Raw genomic sequence first — 26,106 nt, 5'->3', positions numbered from 1 at the left:
TCGGGAACAGCATCGAGCACCGCCTCGGGAACAGCATCGGGCACCGCCTCGGGAACAGCATCGGGCACCGCCTCGGGAACAGCATCGGGCACCGCCTCGGGAACTGCCTCGGGCACCGCCTCGGAAACTGCCTCGGGCACCGCCTCGGAAACTGCATCGGGCACCGCCTCGGAAACTGCATCGGGCACCGCCTCGGCCTCCGGAACAGCAACGGGGACCGCATCGGGAACGGCTTCGGTCACCGCCTCGGCCTCCGGAACAGCAGCGGGCACCGCCTCGGCCTCCAGAACAGCAACGGGAACCGCATCGGGAACGGCCTCGGCCACCGCCTCGGCCTCCGGAACAGCAGCGGGTACCGCCTCGGCCTCCAGAACCGCAGCGGGCACCACATCGGGAACAGCATCGGGCATTGCCTCGGCCTCTCGAACAGCATCGAGCACCTTCTCGGGAACAGCCTCGGCCACCGGAGCAGCAGCGGGCACCGCATCGGGAACGACCTCGGCCACCGCCCCGGCCTCCGGAACAGCAACGGGAACCGCATCGGGAACGGCTTCGGTCACCGCCTCGGCCTCCGGAACAGCAGCGGGCACCGCCTCGGCCTCCAGAACAGCAACGGGAACCGCATCGGGAACGGCCTCGGCCACCGCCTCGGCCTCCGGAACAGCAGCGGGTACCGCCTCGGCCTCCAGAACCGCAGCGGGCACCACATCGGGAACAGCATCGGGCATTGCCTCGGCCTCTCGAACAGCATCGAGCACCTTCTCGGGAACAGCCTCGGCCTCGGAAACAGCATCGGGCACCGCCTCGGGAACTGCATCGGGCACCGCCTCGGAGACTGCATCGGGCACCGCCTCGGCCTCCGGAACATTAGCGGGCACCGCATCGGGAACGGCCTCGGCCACCGCCTCGGTCTCCGGAACAGCAGCGGGCACCGCATCGGGAACAGCCTCGGCCACCGCCTCCGGAACAGCAGCGGGCACCGCATCGGGAATGGCCTCATGGACGGCAGCCGCCCGCTCGGGAACGTTCTCCGGGTCCTGAGGAACAGTAGCTGCCTGTCTCCTCCTCCGCCCTCTACGATGGAGAGTCGGTGGCGTTGAGTCGGCCATCTTGTGCTGTGGTGCTGGGCTGGCGGCCATCTTGAGCTGTGGCGCTAGGCTGGCGGCCATCTTGGGCTGTGGGGCTGGGCTGGTGGCCATCTTGGGTTGTGGGGCTGAGCTGGCAGCCTTGTCTGGAAACTCTGGTGTGGTTGTTGCATTCCACTGAGCACGATGGTGCAGGTAATTGGTAAACCCCCAAAAGTCCAGGATCTCTAACCCCTTCATCTCCCATTGAGGTAAAGGATCATCCAGGCAATTATTAAACCAATCCTTTAGTGCTGCATCATTGTAACCTAACCCGACTGCCAAAGTCCAAAACAATTGCGCCAGGCCACCCACCTCCCTTCCCTCTTGACGAAGGGTGGTTAAGTTCCGGACTCTCCCCCTCCGTTCCTCCATGGTGGCTGGGGAACCGATTCGAAATCTCACACCGCTGGATCTAGGCATGATGGAGTCCTTCTGTCACGGTTGGGTTTGGGAAAACACAAAGAGAGGGTAGATCCAAATGCAGGTAAGGGTTTTTATTTAAACAGAGGGGTAACTACAAAAATAAACAGTCATGAGAGACAAACGTAACCAAAAGAGGGAACCGGATGAAACGGGGAACTCGGAAGAATGAGAAGGTAGAGGAAGTCTCGGGGGAACGAGAGCATGAGACACATAGGGTAAGGACTCCATGATGACAACAGAGAAAGACAGCTCTATATAGGGAAACTAATGACAGAGTATTGTCAACACCTGTGCGATTCTAATTGGAGTGCAATTACTGTGAAGACACAACCAGACTAGCGGAATTAAAGTGCCTATGGTGAAGTGCCTAAGGGGAAGTGAGCTCACTAGGGAACACCCAGGAAAACAAAGACTGGCAGCGTGACACAAATAAGATCCTACAGGACAAAGTGAATTTCCATTTAAAAATCACGATGTCCAATATGACACAAATCAATAAAAGATCCTTCATGAAAAAATGTAATCCCATTAAATAAATCAGAATGTTCAATAAGATTTTAAGCATCAAATAAAATCTGTTTTTATGTAGCACACCAAACTTAGTTTTGTTTATTCAAGGGGATTCACAAATGTAATTATACATGACGTTTACTGCACAGTTGAGTCCAAAACAACTTTGAGTATAGACTCAACACTGGCTGGTGTGAGTGTGCGCAAGTGATGATGTCATCGCCATAAGTTATACTCAAAGCAAATACAACAAATTAGTAAAAGTGAAAACTAACTTGAATTGCAAAGATGTAATACGTAAGATATAATACTATATATAAATGCTTAGTAAAACACGATTCAATTCGCAAATGTAAACACCTCCATCAACGCAACGTCATTCCCGCATTGCCAAAGAGCTGCATGGACACACAAATCAGATCTGAACAGTTGTGATATACAGTGTGGACATCATTATTTTAGATCAGATTCCAATCGGATGCAAAGATAATCGTATTTGGACTAACAGTGTGAATGTAGCCATAGTTAACTACGTCAACATTTAAGCCATAGTCGATGCTTCATTTACACATGTGCTATAACTGTACCTCTCTCAACTACAAACGCCTTCTGTAATCAGCAATAATCAGTCAAATTTGCGAGTCCGTTCAGTGGCATTGTTTATGTTCATTTGCTCCAACATGGCTGACTTCCGGATTGATGACGCGTCCGTGAAAACCACCTATAGGACCAGCGACTAATCAACATCAAGCTTAAAGCGTCATGGCAGAGCATTGATGTCGAGTAGTCGATAAGTCTGTGTATCCCCTACTACTGACTGTGAATGTTTTTGATATGCACGAGTAGATTAGATGATTGACTGAAACTCTTCCCACATACAGTGCAGTGATACGGTTTCTCTCCAGTGTGGATCCTCTCGTGTCTTTTCAGATGTCCTAACCGACTGAATCTCTTGTCACAGTGTGAACACTTGTAAGGTTTCTCTCCAGTGTGGATCCTCTCATGTGTTTTCAGGTCTCCTAACTGATTGAATCTCTTGTCACAGTGTGAACACTTGTAAGGTTTCTCTCCAGTGTGGATCCTCTCATGTGTTTTCAGGTCTCCTAACTGACTGAATCTCTTGTCACAGTGTGAACACTTGTAAGGTTTCTCTCCAGTGTGGATCCTCTCGTGTCTTTTCAGGTCTCCTAACTGATTGAATCTCTTGTCACAGTGTGAACACTTGTAAGGTTTCTCTCCAGTGTGGATCCTCTCGTGTCTTTTCAGATGTCCTAACTGATTGAATCTCTTGTCACAGTGTGAACACTTGTAAGGTTTCTCTCCAGTGTGGATCCTCTCGTGCCATTTCAAATGTCCAGCTGTAATAAAAGTCTTCTCACACTCAAAGCACATATATTCTCTCACATCACTGTGTATCTTCTGATGTACTTGTAAACTCTGCAGACGTGAAAACCTCTTTCCACACAAAGAACATGAATGTGGTTTCTCCTTTGAATGAACTTTCAGGTGAATCTTCAGGTTTGTAGCCGTCAAAAATGTTTTTCCACATTGATCACATTCATAAAGTTTCTCTCCAGTGTGGATGTTCATGTGTATCTTAAGGTTTGATGATGCAGTAAAACTCTTCCCACACCGATCACATCTGTAAGGTTTCTCTCCAGTGTGGATCATCATGTGCATCTCAAGACTATGCTTTTTTGGGAAACTCTTTCCACACTGAGTGCAGGTGAAAGATTTCTTGTCTCTTCTTTTCTTTAAATCTTTCTGTTTGGTTTGAGAGCGACTCAGAGAGTTTTCTCCAGTTTTGACATGTTTGTCCTCCTCTTTATTCAGTTCTTCATGCTCCTCGTTTTTTTCAATCAACTCTAAAATAAAAGTTAAAAAACAACATTTTTTTAGCAAATCACAGAGAGAAATTTTAAAAAAAGACATACATGTGAACCCTGAAATAAGTGTAGTGTGGACAAGTGTTATACAAAATATTTTGTTCATTTTTATAAATGATATGTCTCTGGATCTTTACTGGAGTGATGGACATTGTTCTTCCAGTTATACTTATTAATATTAATAATAATTATCATTATTAAACATTTTACAACATAAGACACAAATCCCATGCTTATATAGTGAGAACCCTTACCATTTGCTGCTTCAACTATATTATTGAACAGCTCTATACATCTTTCCCATCACAACAAATGAAAATATGACAAACTGTTTGAAGCTTTATAACCTTAATGTTCATCATCACTGAAGAATCAAGAATAAACACCAACCTGTTTGTTCTTCAGTGTGTTTCATTCTGCAGGGTTCTGGATCTCTCATGTTCTCTCTGTTCTTCAATAAACTCTGTCTCTGCAGATTTCACTTCTTCCTGATGCTTTGATGCTCCTCTTCACTTGTAGACTGATTGGAATATTCCAGCATTTATTGATGAACTGCAGTGGGAGGAGCTTCACTGAAGGTGATCCTATTGTGGGAGGAGCTTTAGTGAAGGTTTGATTGTTGGGGAGGAGCTTAACTGAAAGTGATACTGTTGTGGGACACAAAATCACCGTTCACTCATTCAAAACAACAGACTGACTTACATTTTGTAAGACATGATTTGTGTAAGAAAGGCTGTATTTGAAGGAGTGACAATGGCCATGAATATTTCGTGATTCACACATGAGAGACAAAGGACCTCCCATAATGGGCCATCATCACTCAGTGGTGTAGTGCAGGCTAACTCCTGTTACTTATATATAGTACTGTATTATATTACACAGGGCAAGAAAACATCTTTGCATTGTAGGACATTTAGATGCAATGAATTATACTTTAATTCACAGACAGTAGTTCTGCAGCTGTTGAATGCATTCTGATAAAGTCTCAGTCAGGAGGGGAAAATGTGATAAACCTTGAAGCCGTTAAAAAAAAGAAACAAACAAAGCCAACATGATCCAGATTTAGAGTTAAGTTCCCCAGCTCTTGTAGCAGAATTAGTAGTAAATATCTTAATAAGTAGTGGTGGGCATAGATTAATTTTTTTAATCTAGATTAATCTCACTGTGATCTTGAAATTAATCTAGATTAAAATGGCTCATTCGAATTCTGCCGAAGGCATTCAGAATATGTGTGTTACCCAAATAAAAATTGACAAACAGTAAGTCTTTGAGAAGGGGTTTATCAAGCTAGGTGGTGCATTAGAAAAGGGGCTCATCAAGTTTGTAGGTGTCAAGGTACAGAAACCAAATAATTAAATGTAAAATAGCACTGGATAGTCTTCAATGTAAAAATGAAATATACAATCAAACCTACATTTATTCAGACACCTTCAACATTTCTCACATTATTACAGTTTTGCTATATATATCAAAAATTATATCTGGTGTTTTAATAATTTTGGGTTTGACTGTTAAAACTACAAAGTAATTCAGTCAAGAGCAGTGAGTGATTTTCTTTCTTTCAGTTTCTTGGATTAACATTACAGCAGCCAGTAGCTAAATTAGGTGCGGTCACTTTAAGAGACCATGAACGCATCCAATATAATACACATCCCATTTTTTTTTTCCTCAACTGTTTACTTTCACTTCAGAAATAACTGACAGTTTTTTCGAGAATAAGGTGATTTCCAAGGTGGATATTTTGACATATTTTGTATGTGTTTGTCGCCACAAGAGCAAAAATAAGCAAATTCGATGTTCAAGTGTTTTGAAACGCCTTTCTCTGCGTGAGCCTGAACACCAGAACACCGCGAGTACTGAATTGGGCTCTTTCACATCTTTTTGTTTGTTCAAAGTGCGATTTGTATTTGTTCAGGTGCAGGAGGGACTTCGAGTAGAACTTCGCAGAAGACAGCTCGGTTCAGTGTCGCTGTCTGTGATACGCTTCTCTCTCTCTCTCCGCACCGAATACAGCGCGCAAGTAACCAGCTACTCTCTGTTCAGCTTTTCCGCGTCTTGTGTTTTGATGCTTTAATGTTTAAATCGACAAGCGGTAAGGGTTAAAAACAAGTGAAAAAGATAAGCTTTCTTGACGATGCGCAGCAGTGGCCCGTCAACTGTCCTGAGCATCTTTTTAGGCTGGCCTCAGCCAGTCGGTTATATAAAATATCAAGGTGAAAGTCATCATAGCTTGGTTAGTATAGACCCAGCTCCCAACCCGACTTTGAGAATAGATTAACGATAATATTTTTGTTAACGCAGCACGTTAACGCCGATAACGGCCCACCACTACTTATAAGTATTATTTTTTAACAATGTCTCAAGCACCGCTAGCCCTATGTTCTGTTACTACGACAAATAATTAATTTCATTACTAGTCATTAGTGATTCTAAAAAAGACACCCATTGACATATTTTCAGCTGCCCTAATATTGATGAGTTTCAGATTATAAACACTCATTCAATAACTTCAGGACCAGTCTGCAGATCATCTCTCTTTAGTCTGAGTGTTTGCAGATAGAAACAAATCATTAAAGTCAGAATATTTGCTGCAATCTGATGACACCCATCTCCATTAACAACACATGTCAATAACTACACTAGAGCACATAATAATAATAATAATATATAAATATAGTTTGATTTTGCATTCTGAGACAATAATTAAATTATCTTTGGTACAATTTTTCATTTGCAAAAGCTGACAGTGGTTACCTAAAAAAAGACACATGTAGGCTACATAAAACACCACAAAAGCAAAATAGTGTTCCATGTGTCTATATTATAATCCTGCTCATATATTTATGTATAGATTTAAAATGTCCTACGTGAAACCGATTAAAAACACTGCAGAACGACCTCGCATATTGCAGCATAAACAAAGAGTATTTAAAAAGGCGAAATGCCGTGAACAGCTAACTCACCTCAGAAGACTCCACGTCTAAAGCTTCGGCAGCTCTTTGTGCCTCATCAGGCGAAGACTTAAATAACAGCGCTTTGCACAAAGGTTCCTCGCATTATGGACAGACTTTTATGTAAAACCTTCTCTCTTTCCAAAAAAAAAGCTCTCGGGTTAAGGAGTTCCAGGCGCCAAGTCAGACCTGTGTGCCCCGCGAGTCCTGAGAAGTTCAGCTCATAAACCCCGCCCCCTGCATGTACACGAATGGAACGTGATGAACTACGTAAATCAAATTAAACGGAAAATTCAGTTTTCCCTAGTGTTTTTGGAGCCAAACATGATATAAGTCTGACGCTACAAGCAAACATACGACATATCGCTGTTGCCATTATGGAGTTAAAACAGTATTAAATCCTCCCAAACAAATACGGGAGAGATCGCACACACAAGTGAGAGAATCATGACAGCTTGTGAGAAATAGATAGGAACGGCGATATTATTATAATATTCAGAAATCGATTAATGTCAATGTTTTTAAAGGGAAATGCAGAAGAGAAGTGATTTTATCATGATTAAGACTCATATGACCCACAAGTTAATTATGAATTCATGTTAAAACACAATACATTTTAACTTAATCTTTATTTGGATAAAGTTGTTTTTACATTTAAGTGCAATACAGTTTTTTACTGAACTTTTAGGTACAACACAATTTAATTTAAGTTTTTCTTTTTTATTTACCTGTTTGTAAGTACAGTGCAGTGTTAATGTTAATTATCAAACTGTATATTAACAATGTTAAAATGGCTGACAACAGTAAATATTCTTATTAGGGATAAAACTGCCTGGTTTTTAATAGTTTTAATAGTTAGGCCTACTGTGCTACTGAATTTTAATGCTGGTATGGTGGTACTTGGAGAGTTAAATATTTTCTGAGTTGGTACTTGGTATAAAGTTTGAAAACCACTGGCCTAAACAGTTACTATAGTGTTTAGTTGTTGGCATTTTAATGTTTTTATGATTACCAAGCTTGGCATATAAAATTATGTGTTCTTAAATAACATAAAACTGTATGTTACTGGCATCATCTATCAGCATTGTTATGTTATCATTATATATATTATGTAGCAATTTAAAAAAAAAAATTCTGACAAGAACTAGGCAGGAGAAGTTTCTGTACCTATATAAGCCACAACATTAAATCAGCTTTACCGGAAGTTTACGAGCTGGCTTATCTATGCGCAAGTTACAAAACCGTAAGGCACAACGCTATTCAAAACAGCTCAAAATGGAGTCAGAACACGCATTCTGTACTCACTACTCCAGTGTTTTATTCAATTACATTTCATTATAAACAGCATAAATTAATATTTCATTAAAATCAGTTGTTAACGATTTAGCTTTTGATATGTAATATTACACTCCTGTACTAATCAGCAGATACAGTGTAGTGTATTTTTGTCTGCCATGGATCTGAGGAATCACACAGTCTCAGGGTTTTGTTTCTAGAAGATAGACTTTATTTCAGAGAGAAAAAAAGGTGAGATGTTCTCTACAAGAAGATCTCCCGAATGCTAGGTAGCATCTCATTATATACCCTATACAGTGCATTTCCAAATAGTCAGACTTTTCCTTATGCCTAAAATTTTAATACCTCCCTAGAGACTTGCTATGGTAAAGAAAAGAGGCCCATTGCATGTTTTTCCAGATGTTTCCGATCTGTGGTGGTCAGGATGTTTTTTGCAGACATAGGCACATTCCTTTCACACAAAGGCTATATGATTATAATGGAATAAGACACATATGCATATATGTGACTAGAATCATCTTGATTATACTTGATTGAGTAAAATCTTATTAATAAAAATCTTCCACAACAGTAAAAACAACAACTCACCAACAGAGATCGTTCACCCAAATTACTGTTCGAAGTATGTGTGCTACAGTTGCATGCGCACTACATTTGGATTTCTTAAAGAGGAAGTGTCAGGACAATACCATTATAGATGTTAGTTTTTCGATTAATTCTTTGTCACATGTAGTGCATTTTAACTTATTCATACATTATGAAATATTATATTTATTATACTTGCCTTACTGTATTATGAATTTCAGTTTTTATATTTGTTTATATTCATGTGGGCTGCATTTTTATGGAATACAAGTACACACACACACAGTGTTGCTCTAAAAAAGTAAAGTTACACTTAAAAAGTAAGTAATTAACAGAATCAAATAAGATCCTACAGGACAAAGTGAATTTCCATTTAAAAATCACGACGTCCAATATGACACAAATCATTGTTTATTCAAGGGGATTCACACATGTAATTATTTACAACTTTGAGTATAGACTCAACACTGGCTGGTGTGAGTGCGCGCAAGGGATGTCATCGCCATCATCACTTAATGGCTTTTAGATATAGAATTATAAAAAATGTCAAAAAATGTTGATGCAAATACAGCCAGCAGAAAATAAAAGTGGTTGATAAGAGTTAAAAATAAAGTATTAATAAACAGGTGATGTTTACTCAATGATAAGTTACACTCAAAGCAAATACAACAAATTAGTAAAAGTGAAACTAACTTGAATTGCAAAGATGTAATACATAAGATATAATACAATAAAGAAATGCGTAGTGAAACACGATTCACAAGATACCATTTAAAAATGTTAATTTTATTAAATAAAATGTTTTTTTTTTTTTTTCTTAATTTCAAACAGATTATGTCTGGTTCTGGTCTACATCCCTCTTTACAAGAGAAGCAAAGGAGGATCAGCTGCAATGCTACAATATATTGATGGAACTGTTTGGAAACAGAGCATAAATGTGGAAGTCCTTCAAAGGTTTATTATCCTGTTGTGCCATCTATAGAGGGTTTTCACGATGCGTCATCAATCCGGATGTCGGCCATTTTGGAGGCACAGAACATAAACAATGCCACTGAACGGACTCACAAATTTGACTGATTATTGAGTTTTGGTCTGTACTAATCGGTTGCATCAGTTAAAAACATTTCGAGTTCTGTCAAAAGTTAAAGAGAAGAGAGCAAAAAAATTATTAAAGAAGGCGTTCGGGAGATCTTCTTGTAGAGAACATCTCAGCTTTTTTTCTCTCTGAAATAAAGTCTATCTTCTAGAAACAAAACCCTGAGACTGTGTGATTCCTCAGATCCATGGCAGACAAAAATACACTACACTGTATCTGCTGATTAGTACAGGAGTGTAATATTACATATCAAAAGCTAAATCGTTAACAACTGATTTTAATGAAATATTAATGTATGCTGTTTATAATAACATTTAATTGTATAAAACACTGGAGTAGTGAGTACAGAATGCGTGTTGACACCAAGTGAAAAAGATAAGCTTTCATGACGATGCGCAGCAGTGGCCCGTCAACTGTCCTGAGCATCTTTTTAGGCTGGCCTCAGCCAGTCGGTTATATAAAATATCAAGGTGAAAGTCATCATAGCTTGGTTAGTATAGACCCAGCTCCCAACCCGACTTTGAGAATAGATTAACGATAATATTTTTGTTAACGCAGCACGTTAACGCTGATAACGGCCCACCACTACTTATAAGTATTATTTTTTAACAATGTCTCAAGCACCGCTAGCCCTATGTTCTGTTACTACGACAAATATTTAATTTCATTACTAGTCATTATTGATTCTAAACAAGACACCCATTGACATATTTTCAGCTGCTCTAATATTGATGAGTTTCAGATTATAAACACTCATTCAATAACTTCAGGACCAGTCTGCAGATCATCTCTCTTTAGTCTGAGTGTTTGCAGATAGAAACAAATCATTAAAGTCAGAATATTTGCTGCAATCTGATGACACCCAACTCCATTAACAACACAATAACTACACTAGAGAACATAATAATGATGATATATAAATTAAATATAGTTTGATTTTGAACAGCATTCTGAACAATAATTTAATTATCTTTGCTAAAATTGTGCATGTGCAAAAGCTGACAGCAGTTACTTAAATGAAAAAGACACATGTAGGCTACATAAAACACCACAAAGCAAAATAATGTTCCCTGTGTCTATATTATAATCCTGCTCATAGATTTAAAATGTCCTACGTGAAACCGATTAAAAACACTGCAGAACGACCTCGCATATTGCTGCATAAACAAAGAGTATTTAAAAAGGCGAAATGCCGTGAACAGCTAACTCACCTCAGAAGACTCCACATCTAAAGCCTCGGCAGCTCTTTGTGCCTCATCAGGCGATGACTTAAATAACAGCGCTTTGCACAAAGGTACCTCGCATTACGGACAGACTTTGATGCAAAACCTTCTCTCTTTCCAAAAAAGCTCCCGGGTTTTGGAGTTCCAGGCGCCAAAAATCAGCCCCAAGTCAGACCTGTGTGCCGCGCGAGTCCTGAAAAGTTCAGCTCATAAACCCCGCCCCCTGCATGTACACGAATGGAACGTGATGCAACTACGTAAATCAAATTAAACGGACAATTCAGTTTTCTCTAGTGTTTTTGGAGCCAAACATAATATAAGTCTGAAGCTACAAGCAAACATACGACCTATCGCTGTTGCCAGTATGGAGTGAAAAAAGTATCAAAACCTCCTAAAAAAAAAAAAAATTACGGGAGAGATCCACACTCGCACACACAATCCACAGTTGCACGCCAGAGATCCACATTTTATTATAATATTCAGAAATTGATTAGTTGCAATGTTTTTAAAGGGAAATGCAGAAGAGATGAAGTGATTTTATCATGATTAAGACTCATTTGATCCACAAGTTAATTATTGATTCATGTTAAAACACAATGGGTCTCATTCATGAAACACGAGCAGAACGAATTTTTGTGTAAATCGCGTGTAAAGTGGTTTTGGCGTAAATTTTCGAATTCATTAAAACGTTCGTATTTTCCAAATGTTAGTTGGTACGAAAGAAATCTACACCTGCTCCCAGCCACGCGTAAATAGTGCGTTTAACATCTGAACGTTTTGCTCATTAATACGGCTGCATTTTAATTCACCTCAATCGGGTACATATTTACACAGCATTTTGAAAAAAATATTATATATATTAATTACATACGTTTTTTCTTTTAACTTTTATTATGAGAGCCAGTAATAGGATCTGTAATATGCTGCCAAACTTCCTTTTTTAGGACCTGATACGCCACTAGTACGCTTGAAAATAAAATGTGGCGTTTTGAATGAACTTCTGATAATAAAACTTCAATTTCTGCAGCTGAGAAATGTTTCTTTTTCAGTCGCTTTTGAGAAGACGTTGAAATCCTTCGTTTGGTGTCATAATGTGATGCTCATATATAGTTGTCAGTCGGATTTAATGGGCGGGATTTATGGTAATTGAGAGTGAGCGTGCACGCGTGTCCCATTTACAAATGATTGGAATTCATTAACACACACACACATTTCACTATCACATCTGACGTTTACGAAGTTTTTGTGAATCAGGATAAGAGTTTTCGGGAAGTTCTCTTTACGCGCAAATCACTCAGATATTTACTCGTATATTTACGAATGTTTCATGAATGAGACCCAATACATTTTAACTTAATTTTTATTTGAATAAAGTTGTATTTACGTTTAAGTGCAATACAGTTTTTTACTGAACTTTTAGGTACAACTCATTTTAATTTAACTATTAAGTTTTTTTTTATTTACCTGTTTGTAAGTATAGTGCAGTGTTAATGTTAATGTTCAAATTATATATTTACAATATTAAAGTGGCTGACAATAATAAATATTCTTATTAGGGATAAAACTGCCTGGTTTTTAATAGTTAGGCCTACCTTGCTGAATTTTAATGCTAGTATAGTGATACTTGGAAAGTCAAATATTTTCCGAGTTGGTACATGGTATAAAGTTTGAAAACCACTGGCCTAAAAAGTTACTATAGTGTTGAATTGTTGGCATTTTAATGTTTTTATGATTACCAGGCTTGGCATATTAAATTATATGTTCTTAAATAACATAAAACTGTATGTTAATGGCATCATCTATCATTGTTATGCTACCATTATTTATCATGTAGCATTTTTTTAAATTTCTGACAAGAACTAGGCAGGAGAGGTTTCTGTGCCTATAAAAGCCACAACATTAAATCAGCTTTACTGGAAGTTTACGAGCTGGCTTATCTATGCGCAAGTTACAAAACCGTTACAAAACCGTAGAGTAACCCCAGAGTGCAGTCTGGACGATGGGGCGGGACGACACTTCGAGGCGGAGCAACACGTTTCGTCCCGCCCATATTTGTTTTCCCCGCCTTTGACATTTTGCTCCGAGCCAGCAGGGGGCAGTTTGCGTTGAAAGAAACAGAACGGTGGCAACTGCAGCAGCAGAGTAATAACTAGTGATGGGAAGTTCGATTCTTTTCCGCGAACCGGTTCTTTCGGACGGTTCGATTCAATAAACCTGTTGAAAAAACCGGTTCATCGGTTCTTTCACGCTCGACGTAATGACGTCATTGGTGATGACGTAATGGTGTCACGTCTATCAAACATTCAAATGTATAAAGTCAGTAATCATAACTTTAGTCAGTTAAAACCTCATAATCATGAAAAGTTTACATTTGAGTTTTGCAACAACACCTAAATACAGTAACAGCAATAATGTGCATATGAGGATTTAAGTCTTGAAGATATAAAGTAGATAAATTAGGTGTCATCAGCGCAGAAACCATGATCCACTTACTAAACATAATCCATTGCGATGTATTTGATATTAAATGAACTTACGTTTCGCCAGATGGCCCTTCATCCAAGCCCTCGAAATACCCGCGCTCATAACATTACTAGTACAGAATCAGAATCAATCACCATAAGAATCTCTTCGATTCAGACATGCTGTGAGTCAGTTGGCTTCACGCTGAATCGCGCATGCGCAGTATCATCAGTTCATCGGTTCTCAATTCGGACGATTCTCGGTTGAGTGTCCTGATGATCCGAAAACCGATGCAACCGGTTCTTGACTCGAGAACGAGAATCGCTCTAACCGGCACATGCTGCAGTTCAGTTTCATCTGCTCTACTCGTGTTCATGTTCTGTTTACTACAAACTCAATTTGTGAATGTGTCATCATTAACTATAAATACAGTACAGATATCTCATAAATCATCCCTTATTCCTATTAAACATAAGAGTCTTTAGAGTCTTAATTATTGTCCAACTTCCCTGAAAACCCATTTGGCCTATACATTATATACAATATACAGATTGGAAACATTAATCTAAAAAAAATTATAATAAAAAAATCAAAATAAAACATAGTTATTATATCACACTTTCCGATGCTTAACAAAATACTTACAAAATTACACGCATGCGCAGTATCATCAGTTCTTCGGTTCTCAATTCGGACGCGTCCGACAGAAACGATTCTCGGTTGAGTGTACTGGTGATCCTAAAAACCGAAGCAACCGGTTCTTGACTCGAGAACGAGAATCAGCTCATCGGTTCTCAAATCGGACCCGTCCGACAGAAACGATTCTCGGTTGAGTGTACTGGTGATCCGAAAACCGATGCAACCGGTTCTTTACTCGAGAACGAGAATCGCTCTAACCGGCACATGCTGCAGTTCAGTTTCATCTGCTCTACTCGTGTTCATGTTCTGTTTACTACAAACTCAATTTGTGAATGTGTCATCATTAACTATAAATACAGTACAGATATCTCATAAATCATCCCTTATTCCTATTAAACATAAGAGTCTTTAGAGTCTTAATTATTGTCCAACTTCCCTGAAAACCCATTTGGCCTATACATTATATAAAATATACATACTGGAAACATTAATCTAAAAAAATAATAATAAAAAAAAATCAAAATAAAATATAGTTATTTTATCACACTTTCCGATGTTTAACAAAATACTTACAAAATTACACACATGCGCAGTATCATCAGTTCATCGGTTCTCAATTCGGACGTGTCCGACAGAAACGATTCTCGATTGAGTGTACTGGTGATCCTAAAAACCGAAGCAACCGGTTCTTGACTCGAGAACGAGAATCAGCTCATCGGTTCTCAAATCGGACGCGTCCGACAGAAACGATTCTCGGTTGAGTGTACTGGTGATCCGAAAACCGAAGCAACCGGTTCTTGACTCGAGAACGAGAACTGCTCCAGCAGTGGGTGTGTTTGTTCATTATCTGGCTCGGCTCGGTGTTCATCTTCAGTTCGGTCTTCACAGCATTTCATTCAGTGTACTGTTTGAGTAAATGGATTACCCCGGGATATTGGTTTATTCTGACTCAGAGGGAGTGTCAGTCATGTTAAAAAAGTTAACAGCTTAAGTAATTTGTGGATTTATGCTTATTGGAGATGTGAACCGTTTCAAACGATTCAGTTCAATTTGGTGAACTGGTTCAACCGGTTCACTAAGAAGAACCGGTTAAATTGAACGATTCGTTCACGAATCGGCCATCACTAGTAATAACGGTATTCCACGTTGATTGCATGAGGTGAGTAAAAGTGGTTGTGTAAATATCTTATAATATGAAATACGATGTTCGATCATTTATTTATCCATGGTACGTTCAATTTGAATAATTATTGTTACACCATAGTTTAACTATAGTTATTGTAGGAGAACCATGGTAAATTTTCGTAGGGGCTAAGGGAATGTTCAGAATATTATTGGTTACGTTCAGAGACTGGTGAAAATTTGTTACACACACACACACACACACACATATATATATGTGTGTGTATATATATATATATATATATATATATATATATATATATATATATATATATATATATATATATATATATATATATATGTGTGTGTATATATATATATATATATATATATATTTATATATAATTTGAATATATAAATCAAGGTACTCCATGACTGTCTACATAACCATATTTCGCATAATATTGCCGTGTCATTTTCAAACCAGCGAGTAATGCCGAGGTAGCGTCTACAGCCACTGAGGGAGTAGACCATTTATTTCTATTGTGTTAGTTGTAATCCAAAACTCTGTGGAAGAGTTATTTATTGTTGTGGAAATGCAACAATAAATGCAAAAACACAACATTTATATTCACTTTTTAATTTATATTAAAAGTTTATTCATCCGAGTGTCTACTTCCGCATTCCAATCCTGCTAACAGCGTCATAATTCTCTATACCAATAAGCTGTAAAATCGTCACTCATCTGTACACCAATAAGCTCATCTTAATCATAAACCAATAAACGCTGAGGTGGGCGGGGCGACACGTGTCGTTCCGCCCCAACGTGTCGCCCCGCCCCATCGTCCAGACTGCACTCTGGGCTACTTGAAACCGTAAGGCACAACGCTATTCAAAATAGCTCAAAATGGTGTCAGAAATGGCATTCTGTACTCACTACTCCAGTGTTTTATACAATTAAATTTAGTTAGAAACAGCATAAATTAATATTTCATTAAAATCCGTTGTTAAACAATTTAACTTTTGATATGTCATATTACACTCCTGTACTAATCAGCAGATACAGTAAAACAACAACTCACCAACAGATATCGTTCACCCAAAGTTGTTCATTTAGGATACAGCTCAGATAAGTATTGCTATTTCTTCCTTTTAGGCGTCTTTAAATAAAAGTTTAACAAGTTAAACAGCATTAATCACTCGATTCCTCAGCTTCTTCTCCTCTTTGACCGTTACTGTTCGAAGTATGTGTGCTACAGTTGCATGCGCACTACATTTGGATTTCTTAAAGAGGAAGTGTCAGGACAATACCATTATAGATGTTTGTGTTTCTATTAATTATTTGTCACATATAGTGCATTTTAACTTAATCGTACATTATGAAATATCATATTTGTTATATTTGCCTTTCTTTATTATGAATTTCAGTTTTTATATTTGTGTATATTCATGCAGGCTGCATTTTTATGAAATACAAGTACACACAAAGTGTTGCTCTAAAAAAGTAAAGTTACACTTAAAAAATAAGTAATTAACAGAATCAAATAAGATCTTACAGCACACAGTGCATTTCCATTTAAAAATCACAACATCCAATATGATACAAATCAATAAAAGATCCTACATGAAAAAATGTAATCCCATTAAATAAATCAGAATGTTCAATACGATTTTACCCATCAAATAAAATCCTAAAGGACAAAGTGAAATTCCTTTGAAATAAATCAGATTGTCCAATTAATTAATTGATTAAAATAAAATAGAAATAATGATAAAAAGCATTTATAGATTCTTAGAAGGGGTATAGCAAGGAGTTATAGGGCACTTAGCTCACTGAATAAACTGGAAACTGAAATAGCTTTTTAGTTTGAAAGGGCACCAAGAAAGAAGCAAAAAATTTAAGTTTATTAGAAAAGTGAGGAAAGGATGAAGGGGTTTTCAGAAATCTGCATTTATGAATATATTATTTAGCAACTTGAAAAAGGGGTGTTAACCAAGTAATGTTGTGAACTGTTTTTATTAAGCACAACAACTTAGTTTTGTTTATTCAAGGGGATTCACACATGTAATTATACATGACGTTTACTGCACAGTTGAGTCCAAAACAACTTTGAGTATAGACTCAACACTGGCTGGTGTGAGTGCGCGCAAGGGATGTCATCGCCATCATCACTTAATGGCTTTTAGATATAGAATTATAAAAAATGTCAAAAAGTTTTGATGCAAATACAGCCAGCAGAAAATAAAAGTGGTTGATAAAGATTATACAGATAAGGTATTAATAAAAAGGTGATGTTTACTCAATGATAAGTTATACTCAAAGCAAATACAACAAATTAGTAAAAGTGAAAACTAACTTGAATTGCAAAGATGTAATACGTAAGATATAATACTATATATAAATGCTTAGTGAAACACAATTCACAAGATACCATTTAAAAATGTTAATTTTATTAAATAAAATGTTTTTTTTTTAAATAGATTATATCTGGTTCTGGTCTACATCCCTACTTACAAGAGAAGCAAAGGAGGATCAGCTGCAATGCTACAATATATTGATGGATTTTCTAAATACATGATAAATGTAAGAACATCTACTTATACATTTAGCATTTTGTCAAAGGTCTCCTCTGTCTTTCGCCATATCAGCATATGCTCTTCTGTATCAGCCGTGCCACAAGGACATGCTGTTTTCTTTCAAATCAAAGCTAAATACACATAGAAACAGTGTATCCTAGTGGTGTGGATGAGTGCTGGATCTGAAGATGATCTACTGACTGTGAATCTTTTTATTATGCATGAGTAGAGAATATGAAACACTGAAACTTTTCCCACATACAGTGCAGTGTACGGTTTCTCTCCAGTGTGGATCCTCTCGTGTGATTTCAGATGTGCGAACAGTCTTAATCTCTTGTCGCAGTGTGGATCCTCTGGTGCATTTTCAATTGTTGAGATGTAATAAAAGTCTTCTCACACTCAAAGCACATATGATCTCCCACACCAGTGTGTATCTTCTGATGTAGTTTTAAACTCTGCAGATGTGAAAAACTCTTTCCACACAAAGAACATGAATGTGGTTCCTCTTTTGTATGAACTGTCATGTGCTTCTTTAGGTTTGAAGCCCTCGAAAATGTTTTTCCACACTGATCACATTCATAAAGTTTCTCTCCAGTGTGGATGATCATGTGTCTCTTAAGGTTTGATGATGCTGTGAAACTCTTCTCACATTGATCACATCTGTATGGTTTCTCTCCAGTGTGGATCCTCATGTGCATCTCAAGACTATGTTTTTTTTTGTGCAACTCATTCCACACTGAGTGCAGGTGAAATATTTCTTGTCTCTTCTCTTCTTTAAATCTTTCTGTTTGGTTTGAGAGCGACTCAATGTTTTTTCCCCAGGTCTGACATGATGTTTCTCCTCCTGTTCTTTCAGTTCTTCATTCTCCTCGTTTCTTAAATCAACTCTGAAATTGAAGTAAAAAAAAAAAAAATCTGTAAATTGTTGTTTTTTTTAAACTGAGAAATGTAAAAGAAAGAAAAAATTTGAATATAAAGTACATGAAATTGAACCCTGCTGTTTTGTTATTATATGTATTCATAATTATTAAACAGTTTTAAATAATAGAGGCACAATTTAGTGATGTGTGTCTGTGGTGACAAGAAATAGGCTTGATCAACTACACATTTATCTTACATAAATTATGTTGAAAAAGAAATAAATAAAAAAGTACCCACTTTATAAAAAGTACCTTTGTCATTTGCTGCTTCAGCTAAATCATTGCACAACTTTCATATTTTTCCTTCTACATCAAATCTAAAACTGCTTGAAGCTTTATATTCTTAATGTTCATCATCACTGAAGAATCAAGAATTAACACCAACCTGTTTGTTCTTCAGTGTGTTTCATTCTGCAGGGTTCTGAATCTCTCATGTTCTCTCTGTTCTTCTATAAACTCTGTCTCTGCAGATTTCACTTCTTCCTGATGCTTTGATGCCCATCTTCACTTGTAGACTGATGGGAATATTCAGACATTTAGTGATGAACTGCAGTGGGAGGAGCTTCACCGAAGGTGTGCTAGTTGTGGGAGGGGCTTCATGGAAGGTGTGATAGTTGTGGGAGGGGCTTTACTGGATGTTTGTGTGTGTGGTTGAAGCAGTTCTAGAAAATCAACAATAAATCAGTTACTGAGTTTGTGTTTTACACTAATATACAACTTGACCTCCAACTTCAGTCTTTCAAGAGACCATAGCCTAAGTGTTGTCTCTTTGTTAATCATTGTATAACAGCAAAGACGCAAAGATCACTGCACATAAATGTAAAACATTAATTCAGTAACACTGCACTCACACATGTGTTCATTCACACAATCTGCATTTAAAATCCCAGACTCACCATCTCTCTGCTGAGATCACTATTTATTACCACAAATGCAAGTTCAATTCAAGTTTATTTGTATAGCAATACAATTATAATACAATTACAATTACAATACAAATCATTACAAAGCAACTTTACAGAAAATTACGTTTCTACAATATTTAATAGTAGCTTATAAGTGGTGACTCAGTTTGTGCATGCATGACAGGATTTTGCAGAAAAACTAATACAAGAGCAAGTGTTATACCACTTAAAATTGATGCGCTACTTATAAATAATATTTTTACTGTGCTTTTTTTCAAAATTGGTTCATTTGGAATTATCCAGCCTTTAAAAACAATTAAATTGTTCAAATTATGCACATAATCAGGCCTGTCGCAACAAGGCAGGCAAACCAAGCAATTGCTTGGGGCCCCGAGCTGGCCTGGGGCCCCAAGACAACGACTGGTTAAAAATAAAATGCAACAACACTGTGTGAGCGCCCCTTTGATCGTCAATGCAGTAAAGTGTAATGACACTGTTATCGGGATCCCCCTCAAGGGGGCCCCTCTCAGTAGTCGCTGAAAGCAGCCAGCCAACCACATGATCTCATGTGATGGATTAATATCTGTAAATATTAAGCCAGAACAGTTTATTTAAATATGAATCCTGCATGTTCTGCGTGTCTCTGTTATGGAGCAGAAGCGCGACTTCCTTTATTAACAAACTGAAGCGCACGTGAGGCTCGCGGTAATTTCAGCGTCTGCTGTCTCACTAAATAAGACGAGAACACATGAACAACATCACCAGAACTGCTCTGACAGGCACTTCATGAGCATCTGACCGTTTGATTTGAGTAAAACTAGCGTCACGTCACAAACACAGAACTGTAAAGGTAACGTTACGTCAACCAGTCTAAATAAAAGTCCTGTTTTGGACAAGTATTTGCCAGAGATGTATTACTATTGTTCAGCAGAATGTACATAGCCTACTACTAAAAAAAATAAATCGTTTTTTTTTTTTAAGGTTTAATCACACTAAATTTCTTCCATGTTTTATTTTTAATAGTAAATCCCCATTGTTTACCAAAAAGCTAAGTTTGCTTAATTTTCAATAATTAAAATATAAATTAAATTAATGTTTTGTGTTTAATGTTTAATGTGCATCTCAGAAAATGCTTTATTTAAAACCCCAACTGAATGGCACTTAAATGCACTTAATTCATGTCAACTTTATTGTCATTGTTCACAGTACAAGTACAGAGAAACAATGGATAATAATTAAATGTTTATTTTTGATGTATGCATTGCATTCTATGCATTTAAAAATAAAAAAATAAAAAATTTCTAAAAAATGAAACTTAGTTGTTCATTTTAACAAACCCAGGAGTGTTATTTTCTCTTGCATAATTAATATTAATAAGCAAAAAACACATTTTATCCGATTACTCGATGGAATTTTTGGTAGAATACTCGATTACTAACAAATATGATAGCTACAGCCCTAGATGAAAGTGGCATAGTAAATAGCATGCTTTACTATTCCACCGTGATAATCTATTTACCAAATGGGGGTTAGGAAAACCACACAATAAATTCTGTGCATCAAACATTAGCTTGGGATGTTTTTAAGCATTGGTAGTGAAAGCAGCTGCCTACATCCCTTCTCTTCTAATATCAAAATATGGAAATGTTAACATATCTTAAATTTTTTGGTAAACTTTATAATAAGTAAAAATACAGTTTGTTAACAGTTAAATGACAAAGATTAAAGATTAATTAACTAGCAATTTACCATCTATTAATGATTGTTATTACAAAGTGTCTACCATCTAACTTATCCACTATGGTTTTGGGAAACGCACCCCTGAGCAGTTAATAGTGACCCCTGACAATATGCTAACAGTGAAATGGTAAAACGTACTTCACAGGTAATTTCAGAATTTTTTTTTTCAATTATTTTCCCAGCTACACCATCAACTTCATCCTCAACATCAACAGATGAATCACTTCTCAGTGCTGATGTTTCCTCTATATAGCACAAGGTACCACAAGCTCTATAATTATAGCTGATATCCTGCACAGCCCAGAGTTTAAACTGACAAGTGTGTGCTGTCATATTATTAGAAAACAAAAACAGTGCAAATAACTATTGAATTCCCACCAAACTATTCTTTTCAAGCAGTATTTGCACTGTAAACCTTTTTTATTTATTTAAAGTGTGGGTGAACTTAAACTGTATGGCTATGCTTTGGTTCCTGTAGGCTTTGCGTGCGTGCGGGGGTCGGGGGGCCTCTATGTCCATTTTGCTTGGGGCCCCCAAATTCCTTCAAACGGCCCTGCACATAATGTGAATAAAAAAAAGTCATAACTGCATACAAGTGACTACACAATGTATACAACATTGTGAATTGTTAAATGCATACACTTCTGACTAATGGTTACAGATCTATTATAACTATTATTAACACACAACTAGTTCTTTAACCCGCAAAAAACCCAGCACACAACAATTTATGAAACTTAAACTATTTTTAATTTTGAGCTGCTAGCTAATAACCAGACAGTATAAAACACTTTAACCTTCTGAGGTCTGGAGAAGTTTAGACATGGCTTGACATTGGTGCTTTTCTTAGAAACATCTTAATGGTTAAAGAGTGTATTCAGTGTAAATCAAGTTTGTCGATGGTTAGTGTCATTGAAATAAGGCTATAAAACACATACAGAACAATTGTTCACAAGACTTTTGAGAACTGAAAGTGGTAGACTAGGGTTTTTGCTACAAAATGATGTGAAAATCACCCTGTTCACTCAGTCAAAGAAGACAACAGACAAATTTAAATTTTGTAAGACATGATTTATGTTAGAAAGGCTGTATCCAAAGGAGGGACAATGGCCATGAATATTTCATGATTCACACCTGAGAGACAAAGGGCCTCCCACAATGGACCATTAGTGTGACTGAGGCAGGCAAGAAAGAATGTGAAAAGATTAAAATACTTTTTTGTATTTTATTTACAACACGGTTTAATCAGAACATAACTAATGAAGGTCAAAGACAAGAGGGAGGTAAGTTTTTTTTTTTTTGTAATTATAAACTAGTAATGTTGACTGTGCTTTTGCAAATGTGATATGACTCATTGATTCACTGAGGATCTGAGTCTGTTTTAGGATGTAACTGCAATTAAACAATCTGAAAATATACAGTTGAAGTCAAACGTTTAAGGGACTATAACAGTTAAAACAGTTAAAATGTATATATATATATATATATATATATATATATATATATATATATATATATATATATATATCACTTCAGCAATGCGGAGTGGAATGAAGTCGATGAGTCTGTGGTACTGCTCAGGTGTTATGAGAGCCCAGGTTGCTCTGATAGTGGCCTTCAGCTCTTCTGCGTTCTTGGGTCTGGCATATCGCATCTTCCTCTTCACAATACCCCATTTTTCTATGGGGTTAAGGTCAGACGAGTTTGCTGGCCAATTAAGAACAGCTTAAGCTTTGGCACTGTGTGCAGGTGCCAAGTTCTGTTGGAAAATGAAAACTGCATCTCCATGAAGTTGGTCAACATCATGAATCATGAAGTGATCTAAAACCCTCTACTCTCTTCCTCCAGACTCTAGGACCCTGATATCCAAAAGAAATGCGAAATTTACTTTCATCAGAGAACACTTTGGACCACTACTGGACCAGAGATAACTTTGGACCACTCATCAGCAGTCTAGTCCTTTTTGAAGCGAGACGCTTCTGATGCTGTCTGTTGTTCAAGAGTGGCTTGACACAAGGAATGCGACAGCTGAAACCCATGTCTTGCATACATCTGTGTGTAGTGTTTCTTGAAGCACTGACTCCAGCTGTAGTCCACTCTTTGTGAATCTCCCCCACATTTTTGAATGGGTTTTGTTTCACAATCCTCTCCAGGGTGCGGTTATCGCTATTGCTTGTACATTTTTTTTCTACCACATCTTTTCCTTCCCTTCACCTCTCTATTAATGTGTTTGGACACAGAGCTCTGTGAACATCCAGCCTCTTTTGCAATGACCTTTTGTGTCTTGTCCTTCTTGTGCAAGGTGTCAATGGTCATCTTTTGGACAACTGTCAAGTCAGCAGTCTTCCCCATGATTGTGTAGCCTACAGAACTAGACTGAGAGACCATTTAAAGGCTATGCAGGTGTTTTGAGTTAATTAATTGATTAGAGTGTGGAACCAGGTGTCTTCAATATTGAAACTTTTCCCAATATTGTAATTTTCTGAGATACTGAATTTGGGATTTTCCTTAGTTGTCAATTATAAACAACAAAATTAAAATAAATAAACATTTGAAATATATTAGTTTGCGTGTAATGAATGAATATAATAAACAAGTTTCACTTTTTGAATGAAATTAGTGAAATAAACTTTTTGATGTTATTCTAAATATATGTCCAGCACCTGTACATAATATAAATACTGCAAAATAGTAAAGCAGAGTTCATATTGTCCCAGTCTACAGAGTGTTAAAGTAACACTGGAGCCGAGTTAAAGTTAATGGGATAATTAAGTGATTAATTAAGTAATGATTGAGCATTATTAAAGAAAACCAGCTGTTAACTACGGGGGCTTTTACACGGGGCTCGTTTGCTGCGGTCCGAGCCCACGCGTGGTTGTTCCCAGCCCCAAATCAACGTTCCCCTGCCACTCATGTTTCTAGTTTGTTGAGGAAACAATGATATCGACAGTGTTACGCATGCGCGGGATACTTTACTTCCTGAACAAGTGCGCATCCGAGTCCGTGATGCTTGCACATTCACCCGAACCGTGCCACAATTTGGGAGCAACCGAAGTCAGACCACCTTCTCAAGGTAGTCTCAGTTCTGCACCCTAGTGTGCACCAGGGTCCAATGACAATGTTCACATTAGTGATTTTTCATGTGAACTGTGCCCCGTTTCGCACTAAACTGCCAGTGTGAAAGCCACCTAAGTTGAAGATGAAACTACTGCTCAGGCTTTTAGACATGGAAACTTAACACACAAACAGTGGTAACTCTGCTTCAGGTTTGGTCAGAACAGAAACTGCAGACAGGCTGAATGAAATTGTAAATCCACTGTCTGACAGCAGGTGGCGCTTATGGAACAGCAGAAATAGAGCTGTTTTGTCAGTAATCACTGTAATCAAAGCAAAGCTGCACTCATACACACTACTGAATTAGACCTTTCAAACTTAGATTTTCTTTAAAATATTTAAATTATATGATTTAATTATAGTTTAATTAATTAATAGTTTTTTTATTAACTCAATAACCCCTGCAATTTCCTCGTGATCCCCTTTTAGGAAACCCTGTTCTTAGGCATCTTAACAATAAATACATTTGTTTAATGGAATTCTAACAAAACACATAAATTTAAAAATAAATAAATAAATAAATAAATTCACATCATAAAGTGGCCTCATTGCAAAACATATCTAACACAAAAAAGATAAACCGTGAAAGAAATATGTACTTTTGGAAATAAAATGTTAAAGGTGTGCTCAAAATCAATATTTATATGATTAACATTTAAATTGCAAATTCATTTTTTTGCCACATAATGACAGAAACGGACAACACATGCCTTTACATTTTGTTTATTATAAAAAGAAATGTCACATCTCACAATGGCCACTTCAAGACAGTCGAAGACATGTCTTACACAACCGTGAACAATCTTGGGCATATCTTATGTTTCTTGAATATACTTGCATACACAGTAATCAAATGTGATATATATCTTCAGTTAGTATTCATTTCTGTTTTACAATTTTCAGAATAGGAATAAAAAATGGTTAGTATAACTCTTAATCAGGATTACACACATATATCAGAATCAGTTTTCAGGCTCTAGCTCATAAGTGTGCACATAATCATCTCCAGTAGAGCTATCAGCATCTGTTGGAAAATCCTCAGCTTCAATCACGTTCATCTCCAACTGCTCTGGAGCCCTAACAAAGGTTGGTACTGGTTTGGATACATGCAGCATTGCTTGGTAGGTATTTCCCGTAGTGAGCACTGTAACAGAACGCATTATAGAAGTACTAATAAATTGCATAATACAGGGTGCTATTAGCAGAAGAATAACTATGAATATAACAACTGGTACAACAGTGTGTAGAATCCAAGTTCCCCATCCTCCCCAAAGCCCGCTGAGTCAGTTCAGCCAAGAATCATCTATCTTTGGCTCTAGGATGGATTCTCTCATCTGGTCCACAATATTGGAGATGTTGTCAGAGTTATCTGGAATGTAAAAACAGCAAGATACTCCCATCATTTTACAAACTCCTCCCTGCTCTGATGTTAAAAGGTCGAGAACAAGTCTGTTTTGAACTACTGCTTCTCTCATCTTTTTCATTTCCTCTGTTATCAAATTTAATGCATGAGTAGTATCATTTTCCAA

General features: G+C 37.6%; 1 protein-coding gene and 1 long non-coding RNA gene across 17 annotated transcripts in view; one reads left to right on the top strand and one right to left on the bottom strand.

The window, feature by feature from the left end:
* Nucleotides 1–26,106, bottom strand: part of LOC127987708 (zinc finger protein 271) — a 392,063-nt gene that overhangs the window by 103,054 nt on the left and 262,903 nt on the right. For 2 of the 15 annotated variants that reach the window (XR_008161332.1, XR_008161334.1), the window contains exons 1-3: nucleotides 11,086–11,466; nucleotides 4,337–4,593; nucleotides 2,782–3,925 (exon numbers count right to left, since the gene is read on the bottom strand). The exons of 4 other annotated variants lie outside the window; for them this stretch is intronic. Coding sequence is in view for 1 of the 11 variants with exons in the window: in XM_052590078.1 (XP_052446038.1) it covers nucleotides 19,204–19,252 (49 nt within the window). In the remaining 10 variants the exon portion in view is untranslated. Of the gene's footprint in view, nucleotides 1–2,781; nucleotides 3,926–4,336; nucleotides 4,594–11,085; nucleotides 11,467–19,203; nucleotides 19,316–26,106 lie in introns of those variants that run through there. 9 more of the 15 variants (XR_008161339.1, XR_008161344.1, XR_008161346.1 and 6 more) reach the window with 9 other exon arrangements.
* The window catches only part of LOC127987801 (uncharacterized), a 194,563-nt gene that overhangs the window by 101,354 nt on the left and 67,103 nt on the right, over nucleotides 1–26,106 (top strand). Inside the window, exon 3 of one of the 2 annotated variants that reach the window (XR_008161414.1) lies at nucleotides 3,122–3,205. The exons of the other annotated variant lie outside the window; for it this stretch is intronic. This is a non-coding gene — a long non-coding RNA (uncharacterized LOC127987801). The remainder of the gene's footprint in view (nucleotides 1–3,121; nucleotides 3,206–26,106) is intronic. 2 annotated transcript variants of the gene reach the window in all.

Source organism: Carassius gibelio, chromosome B22 (assembly GCF_023724105.1).
Source record: "Carassius gibelio isolate Cgi1373 ecotype wild population from Czech Republic chromosome B22, carGib1.2-hapl.c, whole genome shotgun sequence".
NCBI classification, from domain to species: Eukaryota; Metazoa; Chordata; class Actinopteri; order Cypriniformes; family Cyprinidae; genus Carassius; species Carassius gibelio.
Note: the sequence above shows the minus strand (reverse complement) of the source record. Positions and strands in the feature narration are given on the sequence as shown.